Source organism: Phalacrocorax aristotelis, chromosome Z (assembly GCF_949628215.1).
Source record: "Phalacrocorax aristotelis chromosome Z, bGulAri2.1, whole genome shotgun sequence".
Lineage (NCBI taxonomy): Eukaryota > Metazoa > Chordata > Aves > Suliformes > Phalacrocoracidae > Phalacrocorax > Phalacrocorax aristotelis.
The window spans coordinates 46,940,974-46,953,549 of NC_134311.1; the positions used below are offsets into that span (position 1 = coordinate 46,940,974).

Below are 12,576 nucleotides of genomic sequence, written 5' to 3' on the forward strand. Positions count from 1 at the left end.
TCAGCATAAGAAGCCATCAAACGAGTAAACAATATCTAGAAGTTACACCAGCTGTCTACATGATCTCCATTCCAATACTGAAGAGGACTGGGAAGCCTGTATGTTACAGGGGGTTGCAGAAATATGAAGAGTGGCAACTTAGGAGGCAAATACTGAAGCTGCAACCCAAGTGTATTGCGGCGGATCTTCAAAGCAGTGTTACAGCACCACAAAGCAGTCCAGCCCTAGCAGTTTAACTGGTGACAGTTCTGGCAGGCAGGGCACTGCCTCTTCTGCAGATTCCCGAAGGGTAAGAGGACTATCACTACCTGCTGTTACAAGCGCTTGGTTCACTGCTGTGTTTTCAAAACACACAGGCCAACAACTGGCTGACTGACGAGTCAAAAAAAAAAAATCACCTTTTTTTTGGTCCTAAAAAAGGCACAGATTTATATTCATGTGACCTAATATACCACCAGAAAGCAGTCAGATATGTGAGCAATGAATGGAGTCCTAAAAATGCGTAAGACACTTTTGTTTGAAGATACCTAAGATAATCAAGTAAGTACTTGCAGAATCTGGGGCCACAGGACCTGAACAGAATCCCATTTGTCAAATACATTTCTGTATGCAGGTTATCAGAGTTGGCTGTCTTTTACACCAACTAGAACTAGGCTTTTTTTGAGAACTGGCTGAAGTGTTCAAAAGAAAAGCAGGCAGCATACTAGCTTTCCTAAACAGCAAAGATCTCCACTAAAATCCTCTTGAGTACCTGATGACTTTAAAAAGCAAGGCACTAGATAAGTATACTGTTTTGGCAAGCAGAGTTTTAACTTAACATCAGACTAGCAAGTGCAAACTGGTCATGTTTTAATAAAGACCAACAATACTTACAGTAAGAGAATGATACTGAAAAAAGAAGTGCACAATGAGCACTACTTTAGGAACAGTTAAAACTGCACACACTGTAAACAGTTAACAGTCATTTGAATGGCAGGCTACAATTCAGTAATTGGTGAAATGTAGTTTACTCTTCATGGAATCCTCAGAGTCAGAATGCAAGCACAGCTGCAGCTCACAGATGCAAGCACCATTCTGTTTGCAGGAAAGACCTTAGAACTTAACAAGCACTCTGAGCCTCTCTCTCAGAAAGCATCTTCCTCCCCCCAAATTCAGTGCTATCCACACTTGTTCAGAGATGACAACTGCCACAGTTTTCAAGGTAAAATGCCCAAAGACCAAGTTCTCATCCTTTGACGTTAACAGAGCCTTGGATGCACAGAACTCAAAATCATGGCTGCTTTTGCAAGGTATTCTCTCTTTAAACACCCGTATTTTGGGTGTCCACCATCTCCAAATGACTGTATTGTTGACAAACTGTATTAAAAAATGTAACTGATTAAAATAAAGTAGATGTCTGGCCATATTTCTGCATGCTAACTTACCTTTTAAAATCATACTTACTTAGAAAAGCACACCGGAAAGACTGCAAGTGCAAAGGGCACCTTCCACCTCAGTGGAGAGGACTAAAATCCTAACCCAAAACCCAGCAGTACACTCAGAACTCAAGCTGTTGTGTGGTTTTAACAGCCACAGCAACAGATTCACCAATGTAATTCACTGCCTACGTAGTTCTGCCCTATGTCAGTTTCAGTTGAAAATCCCAGGATCAACGTAAGGATACGCAAGAAACTCCCCCAGTTTATTGCCTTCCGTGTCGTAGTGGAGCATCCGAAAACAAACATCGCAGAAGAAACAAGGATCCTCTGGTGCCAGGCTGTCTTTGTTGGTTACCCACCTGCAGGTTACAAAATACAAGTGTCTTCCATGCGAGTCCAACACATTTGTGACAAACATCTCAACTTTTACTCGGAGTTGGGGATGGCAGCAACAAACATCAGTAATAACATCATATTGACCGGGTACTACCTATATTGCGTATCTCCCACCCCAGGCACACAGCTCTTTTCCAAACTCCACACCCACTCAGTGTCAATTCCAGTTGCTACCTTGCACTGCTACAGCAGCAATTCCTGAAGAACTGCTCAAACCTGTGCAGCTGGTAGTGCATAACCAAAAAAACCCCACCAAACATGAATCTTCTGTCCACCCTATGGCCACTTAAGTCATAAAAGAGAAATGTTTTCCCTTAAGGTAAGAAACTGATACAGAGCAGACATGTGACTGACCCAAACTGCTTTAAATAATAACCAAATCCTTTTACAAGTCTGAAAGAAGGGCCTGGATGATGCAGACAAGACAAGGAGAGGATTGCTGCACACTCCAGCAAGCACTGAAGCTAACATGAACACAGCTGCCAGCAAAAGGAGGGCCTGCCATGTCACCAAGCAATTAATTTATGGTAGCGCTCAAAGGCCATAACAGCTCAAGGCCTCTAGTGATTAAAGATGCTATTGGCACAGATTAGAGCATGCTAGACAGCCAGCCAAAGCAGCTCTGCTATCCATGGTTTAGGATCTCCCCGCTTAAGCTTAGTGCTTAATCCTGGTTTTAATTTAATGCATTTACATCACCTCTGGTAATGCTCTCCCCATCCCATCTTTCCCCCATATTGACCCTTTGGCTCCACCTCCCCATATGGCCAGATGCCTCACAGACAACAGTCACTTGGTTGGCATCCTAAGGCTCTCCTAGGGACACTCGGTTGGGCTCCCATCATGAGGGGAATTGGCTCCTTGCCTGATTCCAGGGAAGTCTAAGGCCAAACAAGCAAGCTAACAAAGACACGGCTGCTGTGTCAAACTCAGGCTGAGAGTGTAACCTCCCCAGGGGGAAAAAAAAAGGGCAGTGGGTGTTTTTGTAAATAAATCATTCAGACCTATAAAATCAGCGAGCCTAGCCTAGTCTGTAGAACTCCTTTATAGAAATTCCTGCTGTGTTTACAGAAAAGCTTTCTCATGTCTAAGTAAACAGCACTAAAGTATATAAAAAGCACTGAATTCACATTCTGCTCTCTGAACTGCAGAAAAACTGTGCCTCACAAAATGTTCCTTCAAGTACAGCTGCACAGCACAGAGTTTTCAGGTAGAGGTTAGAAGCTTACCTGTGGGGAAAGCTACCTGTCTTTTAAAAATCTCTAGATTTTACTGTATTAAAGTTGGACAGATCCATATGTCCTTCTACATAGATGCTAGTTTTAATGAAAGCTCTGTATGACTTTTGGCAAATGAATTTGAATCATGTCTTGTCACAGGGGAAAAATGCAGCATTTCTCCCCAAAAGTAAGATATTCAGAAGTAACTGCTTGAGAGCTAAGCTCTGTATATGCAAAAGAACCCGAGCCAAATAATTAACCTCTTCATCACTTCAGTTCTTTTCATCATCCTGAATCATCATCCAAATGAACGCTACCTGCAGGAGGCCTTTTCCTGGATAGGGAGCAGACAGCTGCCTGAGAGTAAGATCTCAGAATACTTGCATGAAGATTATTCACACACCTTACCAAACTCATACAGAGCTTTGATATTTTTTTTTTAAGTTAGTAGCAGCACCTCAAAAGACTTATTTAAGGAGACAGCTTAAAAGGATTGAGAATGTAGCATACCTGGCTGTATACATTTTGCACACAAAGCATTTTCTGGTACATAACCAGTGTTTCTTGATTAGCAACGGATAGAGATTCCTGTCCAGGCAGTCATCATGATGAATGAGCCTTGAGGGAAATAAATGAAATCATAAAACACAATAAAGACTCAGCCACATTGGAATTTATCTCAACATATGCGTGGACATTGAAGATAAGGCATGATTTAAATTCCTGTGTAAACTATGATTAGACTTCTGCTTAGCATTTTTTAACATAGATGAAGACCTGGAGATAGATGGCTAGTTGCATCATCTGTGGACTTCATGGTCAGGAGTAAATTCAGTTTGTGTAGTAACACAGTATTCTTCAGACCATCTACTTTAGACCATCTTTTCAAAGCTTTTATCTCCTACATAGACAGGCAAAAGCATAACAGGCAAAACCATCACCCGGACAATGTTTAGACGCTCATACTCTTGAGATCATATACTTGCGACATCTTCACCCTTCCCTGGGTTGTATTCCTCTTGGGAGGCACCATTTATTAATAATGCTTAGGTACATCAGACTTCTAGGAACTGAAAATAATCTGTAACGCACTACAATCAGAGGAGTGCTCTCCCTACCCGTTATGCACTGAGCGGAGTATACACAATGCTCTACTCTTGATGTGGTTCCCACCTCACAGCCACTTCACCTCCTTCTTCTCTCCCTTGCCTATCCACTTCAGTCACTATTTCCACTCCTCGGCTCTCTTTTGGGTTCCTGCCCTTTAGTACCAAGTCTAAACTAACAAGTCCAGCTGAATTCAGTGAGAGCCGTTAATGCTCCAGAATCAGTATGTAAATCTGCCATACTTTGGCTCTGCATAGAAAGGGCTTTTCACTGTGGGTGCTACTTCTCCCATACCACAGACGTGCCATGCTAGTTAGAAAGCAGTGTTTTTATGCAGACAAATTATTAAAAAATAATATGCAAGGGAGATTATTTTCTTCCTTGCAGAGGCAGTCACGTGTATCAAATAAAATCTTAAATAAGCCCTGCAGAAGGCAGCAGGATAATCTTAATCTAACAAATACGCAGCATTTAATGCCTGAAGTTTGTCCACAGGCAGCTTGCTTTCAACTGCCTAAGGACTCCCAAAGAGCAGTAACTTACCTTATATCTGTGATGATAATGATGTGCTCACAATTCCCTTGGTGGCAGAAAAGGTACGGAAAGCCAATTTTGAGGGACAAATCATTAAATGTGTATTCCTCCATTTTAACAGACTGAAGATTTCCATAGCCTCTGTCATGAGATTCTGACCACTCAGTAATTGTTCTGAAAACAGAAAGGTCATCAGCATAGCAATGCTATGAACTGTGAATGCACAGAAAAGTAAGGCCTTGGGGGACATGCAAAACTCTTAACTTGGACACAGTTAAAAAGACGGATATCACGACAGCTCAAGATATTTTGTAGTAATTTCACAGCAATACCACAACCCCACAGAACTGTGTGCTGGTCTTGTGGAACACCTGCCTTTAAATCCCCACCAGGGAGCTTCCTGAGGAGTTCTGGCTGGATTGTACACTCCTGACGGCACCCATCCAGGTCAGGGTGTTTGCAGCACAACACTTCTCAAGCAATCCAATAATTCAAGTCAATGGCAGGTCCTCTTTGTTCACTTGGTCAATAACTTTGTTTTGAAGTATTAAAAAGGGTTTTTTGTTTGTTTTTGCCAACAAGCTGACAACTGCAGGGTTACATTTCCAAAATTTAACACTAGAGGGGCACTGGGCACTGTGGCAATTACTCCTTGGCTTTTCAGCACACTCCTACATACAAGGAATTTCACTTCTACAAACTGCGTATATTATCACAAGACCCTCCATGAAGATCGTTGTTGCTCATGGACAGAAAGAGAAGGAGCAAAATAATTTCTCTGAAGTCACACACCAAGTCTGGCATAACAAGAACAGAGTACAAACTCACAGCTCTTCTATATCATCCATTTTAACACCTTCATCTCCTAAATCTCATTTATGTGTCAGCAAGGCCCTACTGCCTTAAAATAAACTATTCATAGTAGTTTAAATGGGTATGGCACGTGCTCACCCAGTGTGAGCTATAGTTCCAAACAAGAGACACCTGATACTCTTGGCAACATCAAATTTCTTTTCCCAAAAGTCATACAGTCCCCTTGTTGACTTTCAAGACTGAGCAGAACAACTGAGCTCCACACAGCTGAGTTTGCTGTCTTTCTGACCCATCTTCTATCACACAGGCCAAGTCTTCTGGTGGTCATCACAACTAGGGAGGGCACTTAAAAAGCCAGTACAGACTGTTACCTGGCACCTTCCATAGCAGTCCCATCCCAAGAGAGAAAAACAGGATTTGAGGGGAAAAAAAAAGCATTCATCCCCTTTCCAGAAGGGAAGTGAGTGGAAGGAATAAATAGAGCAAGTGAAGTTAAACTTCTATGTAAAAATCAATTCAGGATGAAAAGACAGTATGAAAACTCCTTGCTAGCTCAACATTCCAGTCTTAAAACACCACAAATCATACACAAAATCGAATAAATTTCCTGTCCCTTAAGGTTTCCTCAGTCAACATCTACAACTACTTTACCTGCTCAGATCTCTGCACTCTGGGTATCTTTTATCATTATAAAAAATTCCTTCAAAATAAAAAAAGGCAGATTTGTAGTGATCCTGAGAAAGAAAGAGAGAGAGAGGAGTCTGCATTAGTATTATGAGAGATTAAACACTTTAAACCAGAACATGTCAAAAAACAAGTACTCCAGGTATCTAAATTACATTAGGAGACCTTGTTCTACAGGTTTTTTAAAAAAGCTTTGTGCTGGTTTTAGATGCTGACGTGACAACAAGGTTTATGTGATTGCCCACTATGCAGTTGCTCTGCCGATATTATTCTCAAGCCACTTCAGGTTATTTTAGTGCTCTTATCATTATCCCCATCATAGCAGTTACGGATTTCTACAAAACACAGAACAAGAACACAAGCATCATTACACATATTACACGAATTAAGTAACTTCACAGCACTGACTTAGAAATAGACTAACAATATTTTTAAAAATTAGCAAGATGTAGTGGGTTGACCTTGACTGGCTGCCAGACACCCCACCCAGTTACTAAGTCCCCTCTCTCAACAGGACAGGGGAAAGAAAACAAGATGGGCAAGGTCACGCACTGAAATAGAGGCAGGCTCATGAGAAAAACAAAGGCTGCGCACAGAAGCAAAGCAAAAAGAGATCTGTTCTCTACTTCCCATCAGCAGGCGATCTCCAACCGCTTCCTGGGAAGTGGGGCCTCAGTACACATAGTGGTTCGTTTGGAAGACAGATTCCTTAACCATGAATGGTCCCTCTCCTCCTTTCCTCCAGCTCCTACTGCTGAGCACAACATCATATGGCATGGGATACCCCTTTGGTCAGCTGGGGTCAGCTGCCCAGCTATGTCCCCTCCCAGTCTCTTGCCACCCCCAGCCCGCTGGCCTTGAGGGGACCTAGAGGAACAGCCTTAAGGCTGTGCAAGCACTGCTTAGCAATATTCAAAACACTGGTATGTTATCAAGCCCCGCCTAGCCAAAAATGCAAAGCACCACACTATATTGGCTGCTGTGAGGAAAGTTAACTCCATCCCAGACAGACCCAGCACACCTGATCAGGACAGGTCACAGCACAAAATGCTTTCTGCTGGAATGACAGAGAATTATTGCAGTCCTGTCCCGTACACACACACACCAGCCACATGGGAGCAGTCCCAGGTCACATCTAGATAAACAAGACAGGCATGCAATTTTGAAAGGTCCAGTAACCTCACCTCTGGGGGCTTAGGAAGCAAATCTAACATCCTTCAAAATTCCCCCTTAATTACAAAGTTTGTCACATACGGACAGGCCATTTACACCAGTCTTCTCTATCAAAGATAACCATTTATGGCACTCATACCAGCAGAGCAAGAGTCACCAAATACCAAATCATTTCAAGAAACTGAACTAATCCATGAGTCTCCCTTACACATGTAATAAATTCTGCAGCAGGACTACAGAGCTATTTAGGTAAAATCATACCCATCCATAAAAAAAAGCAGACTCCACCTGCAAGCACCGCCTTGAAAAAGAACAAAATAAATAAGAACAGGACATCTTGTTGAAATAGCACAATCAAGTATCATTCTGTTTATCTATCCAGACAGCTTGCACAACAATTTTGACAGAGCTGTTCTCTCCTAAAGCTAAGAATTAAAGACACACTGTATTTTTACAAACCGTGGGAAGAAAAGCTGGAGACCAGCCCCATAGAAAGAGATCTGGGGTTTTGGATTGGTGGCAAGTTGAAGATGAGCCAAGAGCGTGCCCTGGCAGACAACTGGACCAACTGTGTCCTGGAGTGCATCAAGCATGGCATCACTAGCCAGCTGGGGGAGGTGACTGCCCCACACTACACTGCACTGGTGCAGCCCCACTTCAAGTACTATGTGTTGTTTTAGGTGCTTCAATACAAGAAAGACATCAAACTATTAGAGTGTGTCCAGAGGAGGGAAACCAAGATGGTGAGAGGCCTCAAGGGCAAGACTTAGGAGAAGCAGTTGAGGTCACTTGGTTTGTTCAGCTTGGAGAAGACTGAAGGGTGACCTCATTGCAGTCTACAGCTTGGTCAAGGGGGTCAGTGGACTGGGAGGTGTTGCTCTCCTCTCTCTGGAGACCAGCGATAGGACATGAGGAAACGGAATGAAGCTGCATCGGGGAAGTTTGGATTAGACACTGGGAAAAGGTTCCTCACTGAGAGGGTGGTCAATCACTGGAACAGGCTCCCCAGGGAAGCGGTCATGGCACCAAGCCTGTCAGAGTTCAAGGACCATCTGGACAACACTTTTAGTCATATGGCTTATTTTTAGGTAGTCCTGTGAGGAGCAGGGAGTTTGACTTGGTGATCCTTATGGGTCCCCTCCTACTCGAGATATTCTACGATTCTGTACAAAATATTGTGCGTGGAGTTGCAACTTAAAAACAGCTACATGATAGGAGAAAGTAGAACAGATTCACACGAGAAAGAGATATATATAGCCAAAATTAAGAGAGGAAACACATACAAACTTTTTATTTAAACAGAAATGTCATTTAACATCTAAGAAAGGAGTAATTGTGTAATTCAGGCATACATCTACTTCCCATAATGTCCATCTTCTGTTGTTGCTGTCAAAACAGCCTTTATATAAACAAGCAACTTGAGCACAGAGATGACCAGGAAAGGTTGTGCTTTTTTATCCATGTAACATTTTACATTTAAATCGTGCTCTTACACATTCTTTCTGGCACATAAAAGGGTGTTGGTTTGGTTTGTGCTACAACCCCCTGACGACTGAAGCAAGGTAGCAGCGTACATTATCAAACTCATCACAACACATATACAGGACTTAGAAACAGTTATAAGAAGCAGGAGACATCCTTCTACAGTGGACCTTGAAGCAGGGAGATGCCTCAGACTGAAAACCCACAGCAAGCAGGGAATCATGTTGTTCAGGTACTTTTACTACATTTTGCTGAAGAAAAATGATAGCAAAAAAAAAAGTCACCATTGTTGCAAAAGCAATACAGTTAACACACAAGTCTGTCCTGGGCTAGGGAAAACAGGTCAGCTGCCTTGCACAAAATTAATTACTGGAAGTGAACAGAGATTGAAGGACACAGACCAAACCCTCTCAGAACAATTCAGAGTAGAACACATCTGTACCGACTGCTGCTCAGGGAGCCATTCTGCATATGCTCTATAAACAACCATACACAGCTACAACACATACAAGTGATGCTAAGACAAACTGTACACACATACAGTTAAACTGTAAGTTACAGCATATGATTTTCCAAATTTGCAATTGCACATCCAAGAAAAGCAGTGTTTCATGACCTTTCAGCAAAAAAAACTTTATCTGCAATGATACACTGGTATTCAGGTACTTCACAAAGCCTATTTAAATCCTGTATTTTCTCCACAACCTCTCTGGGCAGCCTGTTCCACTGCTCTGTCACCCTCACAGTAAGGAAGTTTTTCCTCATATTCAGGTGGAACTTCCTGTGTTCCAGCTTGTGCCCATTGCCCCTTGTCCTGTCATTGGGCACTATTGAAAAGACCCTAGTCCCATCGCCTGGACACCCACCCCTTAGATATTTACAGGTATTGATGAAATCCCCCCTCAGTCTGCTCTTCTCCAGGCTGAACAAACCCAAGACTCTCACCCTTTACTCACAAGGGAGATGCCCCAGTCCCCTGATCATCTTGGCAGCTCCCTGCTGAACTTCCTTGAGTAGTTCCCTGTCCTTAACCTGGGGGGCCCAAAAAGTTATATTTATTCAGAGGTTATGTTTACTTATATCAACAGACACGTGTGCAGGCAGGTCAGACAGATAATGACTGGGGAAGGTAACTTCAAGCAGCTTGTTTCCTTTCCGTGTTTAACACAGTGACCAGCTCACTCCAATTCTGTAACTTGGGAGTTGCTCACTGCTCATGAAATCACAGAATCCTTATGAACATGTCTGTAAGGAGGTGCCTATGACCTGCAAGAGCTTACAGTGGAAAAAGCAGAGAAAGAGTGGAAGACAAGAAGTAAACAGGAATTAGTTTAAAGACTGGTACAGAGGCATATGCAGACTAAATAAGAATCAAATAGGAAAATCATGGACAACCAGGCACTCTGGATCCCCAGACCAGTCTTAGGTGTCTTTGTTAACAGAGAGTGAATGCTTACCTGTCCCCAAAGGTGTCTCTGAGCTATTAACTCTAAGGTGTCAAAAGACAGGAAATGCAGACACTGGGGCAGCGACGGGACTCATGACTGGAAATGACCTGCACGAAGGCACAGCGCTAGAAATGTGTTTTACATTCAGTCAATTTGTTTCAGCTCTGTTATTGTCTCCCTCCCTGGCTCTTCAACCACAAAGTGTAAGTACTGCAACGCTGTGGCAACTGCTTACCGGCTTCTGTGGGTCACAGCAGTTCTGAGTTAGCCAGTCCTTCAAAGATGCTCCAAAGTTCAGGAAACAGCTGTTTGTTATAGTAAACAGAAGGCCAAGGGAGCCACTGTTTTAAACTTCTTGGGAATTTGAGTCAGGTCTTCCCTCATAAATGCTGGCCAGAGGTATGACTCAGACATTCCTTCCTCCCAGACTTTGCATTATCCTTAATTTTGCAAGGAGAGATGCCCTTTGTGTTTTTCCAGGGAATCACAACAGTAGCAGTAACCACATAAAAGATCCAGTTGTTACTTCACGTCCTTCTTAAACTGTGGGGCCCGGAACTGCACACAGCACTCAGGGTGAGGCTGCACCAACACTGAATATAGCAGGATAGTCACCTCTTTTGACCAGCTGGTTACGCTGTGTTTGACGCACCCCAGGATGTGGTACGTCCTCTTGGCTGCCAGGGCACACTGCTGGCTCATACCGAGCGTGCTGCTGACCAGCACCCACAGATCCCTTTCCGCAGGGCTGACCTCCAGCCACTCTTCTCCCAGTTTAGACTTGTGCCTGGCATTACTCCATCCTAGGTGCAGAATCCGGCATGTCCGCTTGTTAAATTTCATCCCATTAATCATTGCCCAGTGAAGAAGCAGCAAAGAATAAAATCACAAAATCCAAAAGTAGCAGGAATGAAAGAGAAGTTAGGCCTATTAACACCAATAAAATCCAAAGAGTCTCTCTGTATTGGCTGACAAGCTGCACTTGTTTACTTAACCAATGAGGGCAGCAACTTGATCCTTTCACTCAGCCTGTGTACTCAAACTGCACTTCAAGAGAAGAGAAAGCTGCCATCAAGAGCTAATTTAAGCAGCCTCTTTCCTGCAGACTCTCAGAGCACCACTCTGATTTAGATCAGTCTCTAAGATCCTTAAATTCATAGAAGTTATTTTCTCTATTTGGAAATGCTAACATACTTCTGGCAGGTCATCGTGCCACTTCCTTCCTAGACTGCAGGGCAGAAAATTCTACCCCACTGATGGCTGATTACCTGTCCGCTGAAGCAGCATGCAAGTCTTATTGTGAAGACTTACCACACTGTGAGCAGTGCAATCTCAATGCAAGTTGTAAATTCACGATCATGCTTGTGGAAAACAAACAAATGGAGTTAATGCACACCAGTCATTAACAGCTCCTGCTGGGAGGCTAGGCGTGGCAGCATGCACTTATGTTGGAGAAATTATTGGTGCGAGGAAGCCTAACCTCAACCCTGGTGAGGCCATGACAGCCTTTTATGACTCCTCTGCATGCCCAGGAGGAGAGCCTCAGAACTAATCAGCTAGTGCTTTACTGGGCAGTGGTAGAAAGACTCTTCCATTTGCATTACATAAATGAAAAGACTAGGATCTCGGATGCTTTTTGGTCTCCATAAATAAGAATGTGCCATCTTTTCACTATTATGAGGGCAGATCTTATCAACGTGTACAAACATCTGAAGGAAGGGTGTAAAGACGACAGAGCCAGGCTGTTTTCAGTGGTGTCCTGTGACAGGACAAGACGCAGTGGGCACAAACTGAAGCACAGGAGGTTCCCTCCAAAATCAGGAAACTTTTAATCACAAGAGTGACCAAGCACCGGCACAGGTTGCCCAGGGAAGCTGTGCAGTCTCCATCCATGGAGATATCCAAAAGCCAGCTGGAAATGGTCCTGGGCAACTGGCTGTAGGTGCTCTTGCTTGAGCAGGGGGATTGGACCAGATGAACTCCAGAGGTCCCTTCCAACCTCATTCTGTGATATGATATATATGTGATACAATCCATTATCAAAACGATGCAATTTCACTATTTTCGGAGTACTTTTTCTTTATTGACCCCTTTTGCGCATCCCCAGAGAACACTTGGCAATTGTGGGAGAGGGGAATAATCTTCATTCCTACTTCTTCTCATCAGCCAGTTGAAAACACTGAAGCATGTAAGTTCAAAGAGGGATGGTCTACATTTAGCTTTGTATTACCTCTGGTGTTTTAGAATATAGCTTAAAGTAAAGTCAGTCCACAGGGAAACACCTATGCAAGAACTCATTGT

At 43.2% G+C, this 12,576-nt stretch overlaps 1 protein-coding gene across 1 annotated transcript in view; it reads right to left on the minus strand.

The window, feature by feature from the left end:
- Window positions 1-832: 832 nt before the first annotated feature.
- SNAPC3 (small nuclear RNA activating complex polypeptide 3) overlaps window positions 833-12,576 on the minus strand; it is a 30,390-nt gene continuing 18,646 nt past the window's right edge. Inside the window, exons 6-9 of the mRNA XM_075079158.1 lie at window positions 6,140-6,222; window positions 4,685-4,849; window positions 3,545-3,652; window positions 833-1,777 (exon numbers count right to left, since the gene is read on the minus strand). Coding sequence (XP_074935259.1) covers window positions 1,630-1,777; window positions 3,545-3,652; window positions 4,685-4,849; window positions 6,140-6,222 — 504 coding nt within the window. The 3' untranslated portion in view covers window positions 833-1,629. The remainder of the gene's footprint in view (window positions 1,778-3,544; window positions 3,653-4,684; window positions 4,850-6,139; window positions 6,223-12,576) is intronic.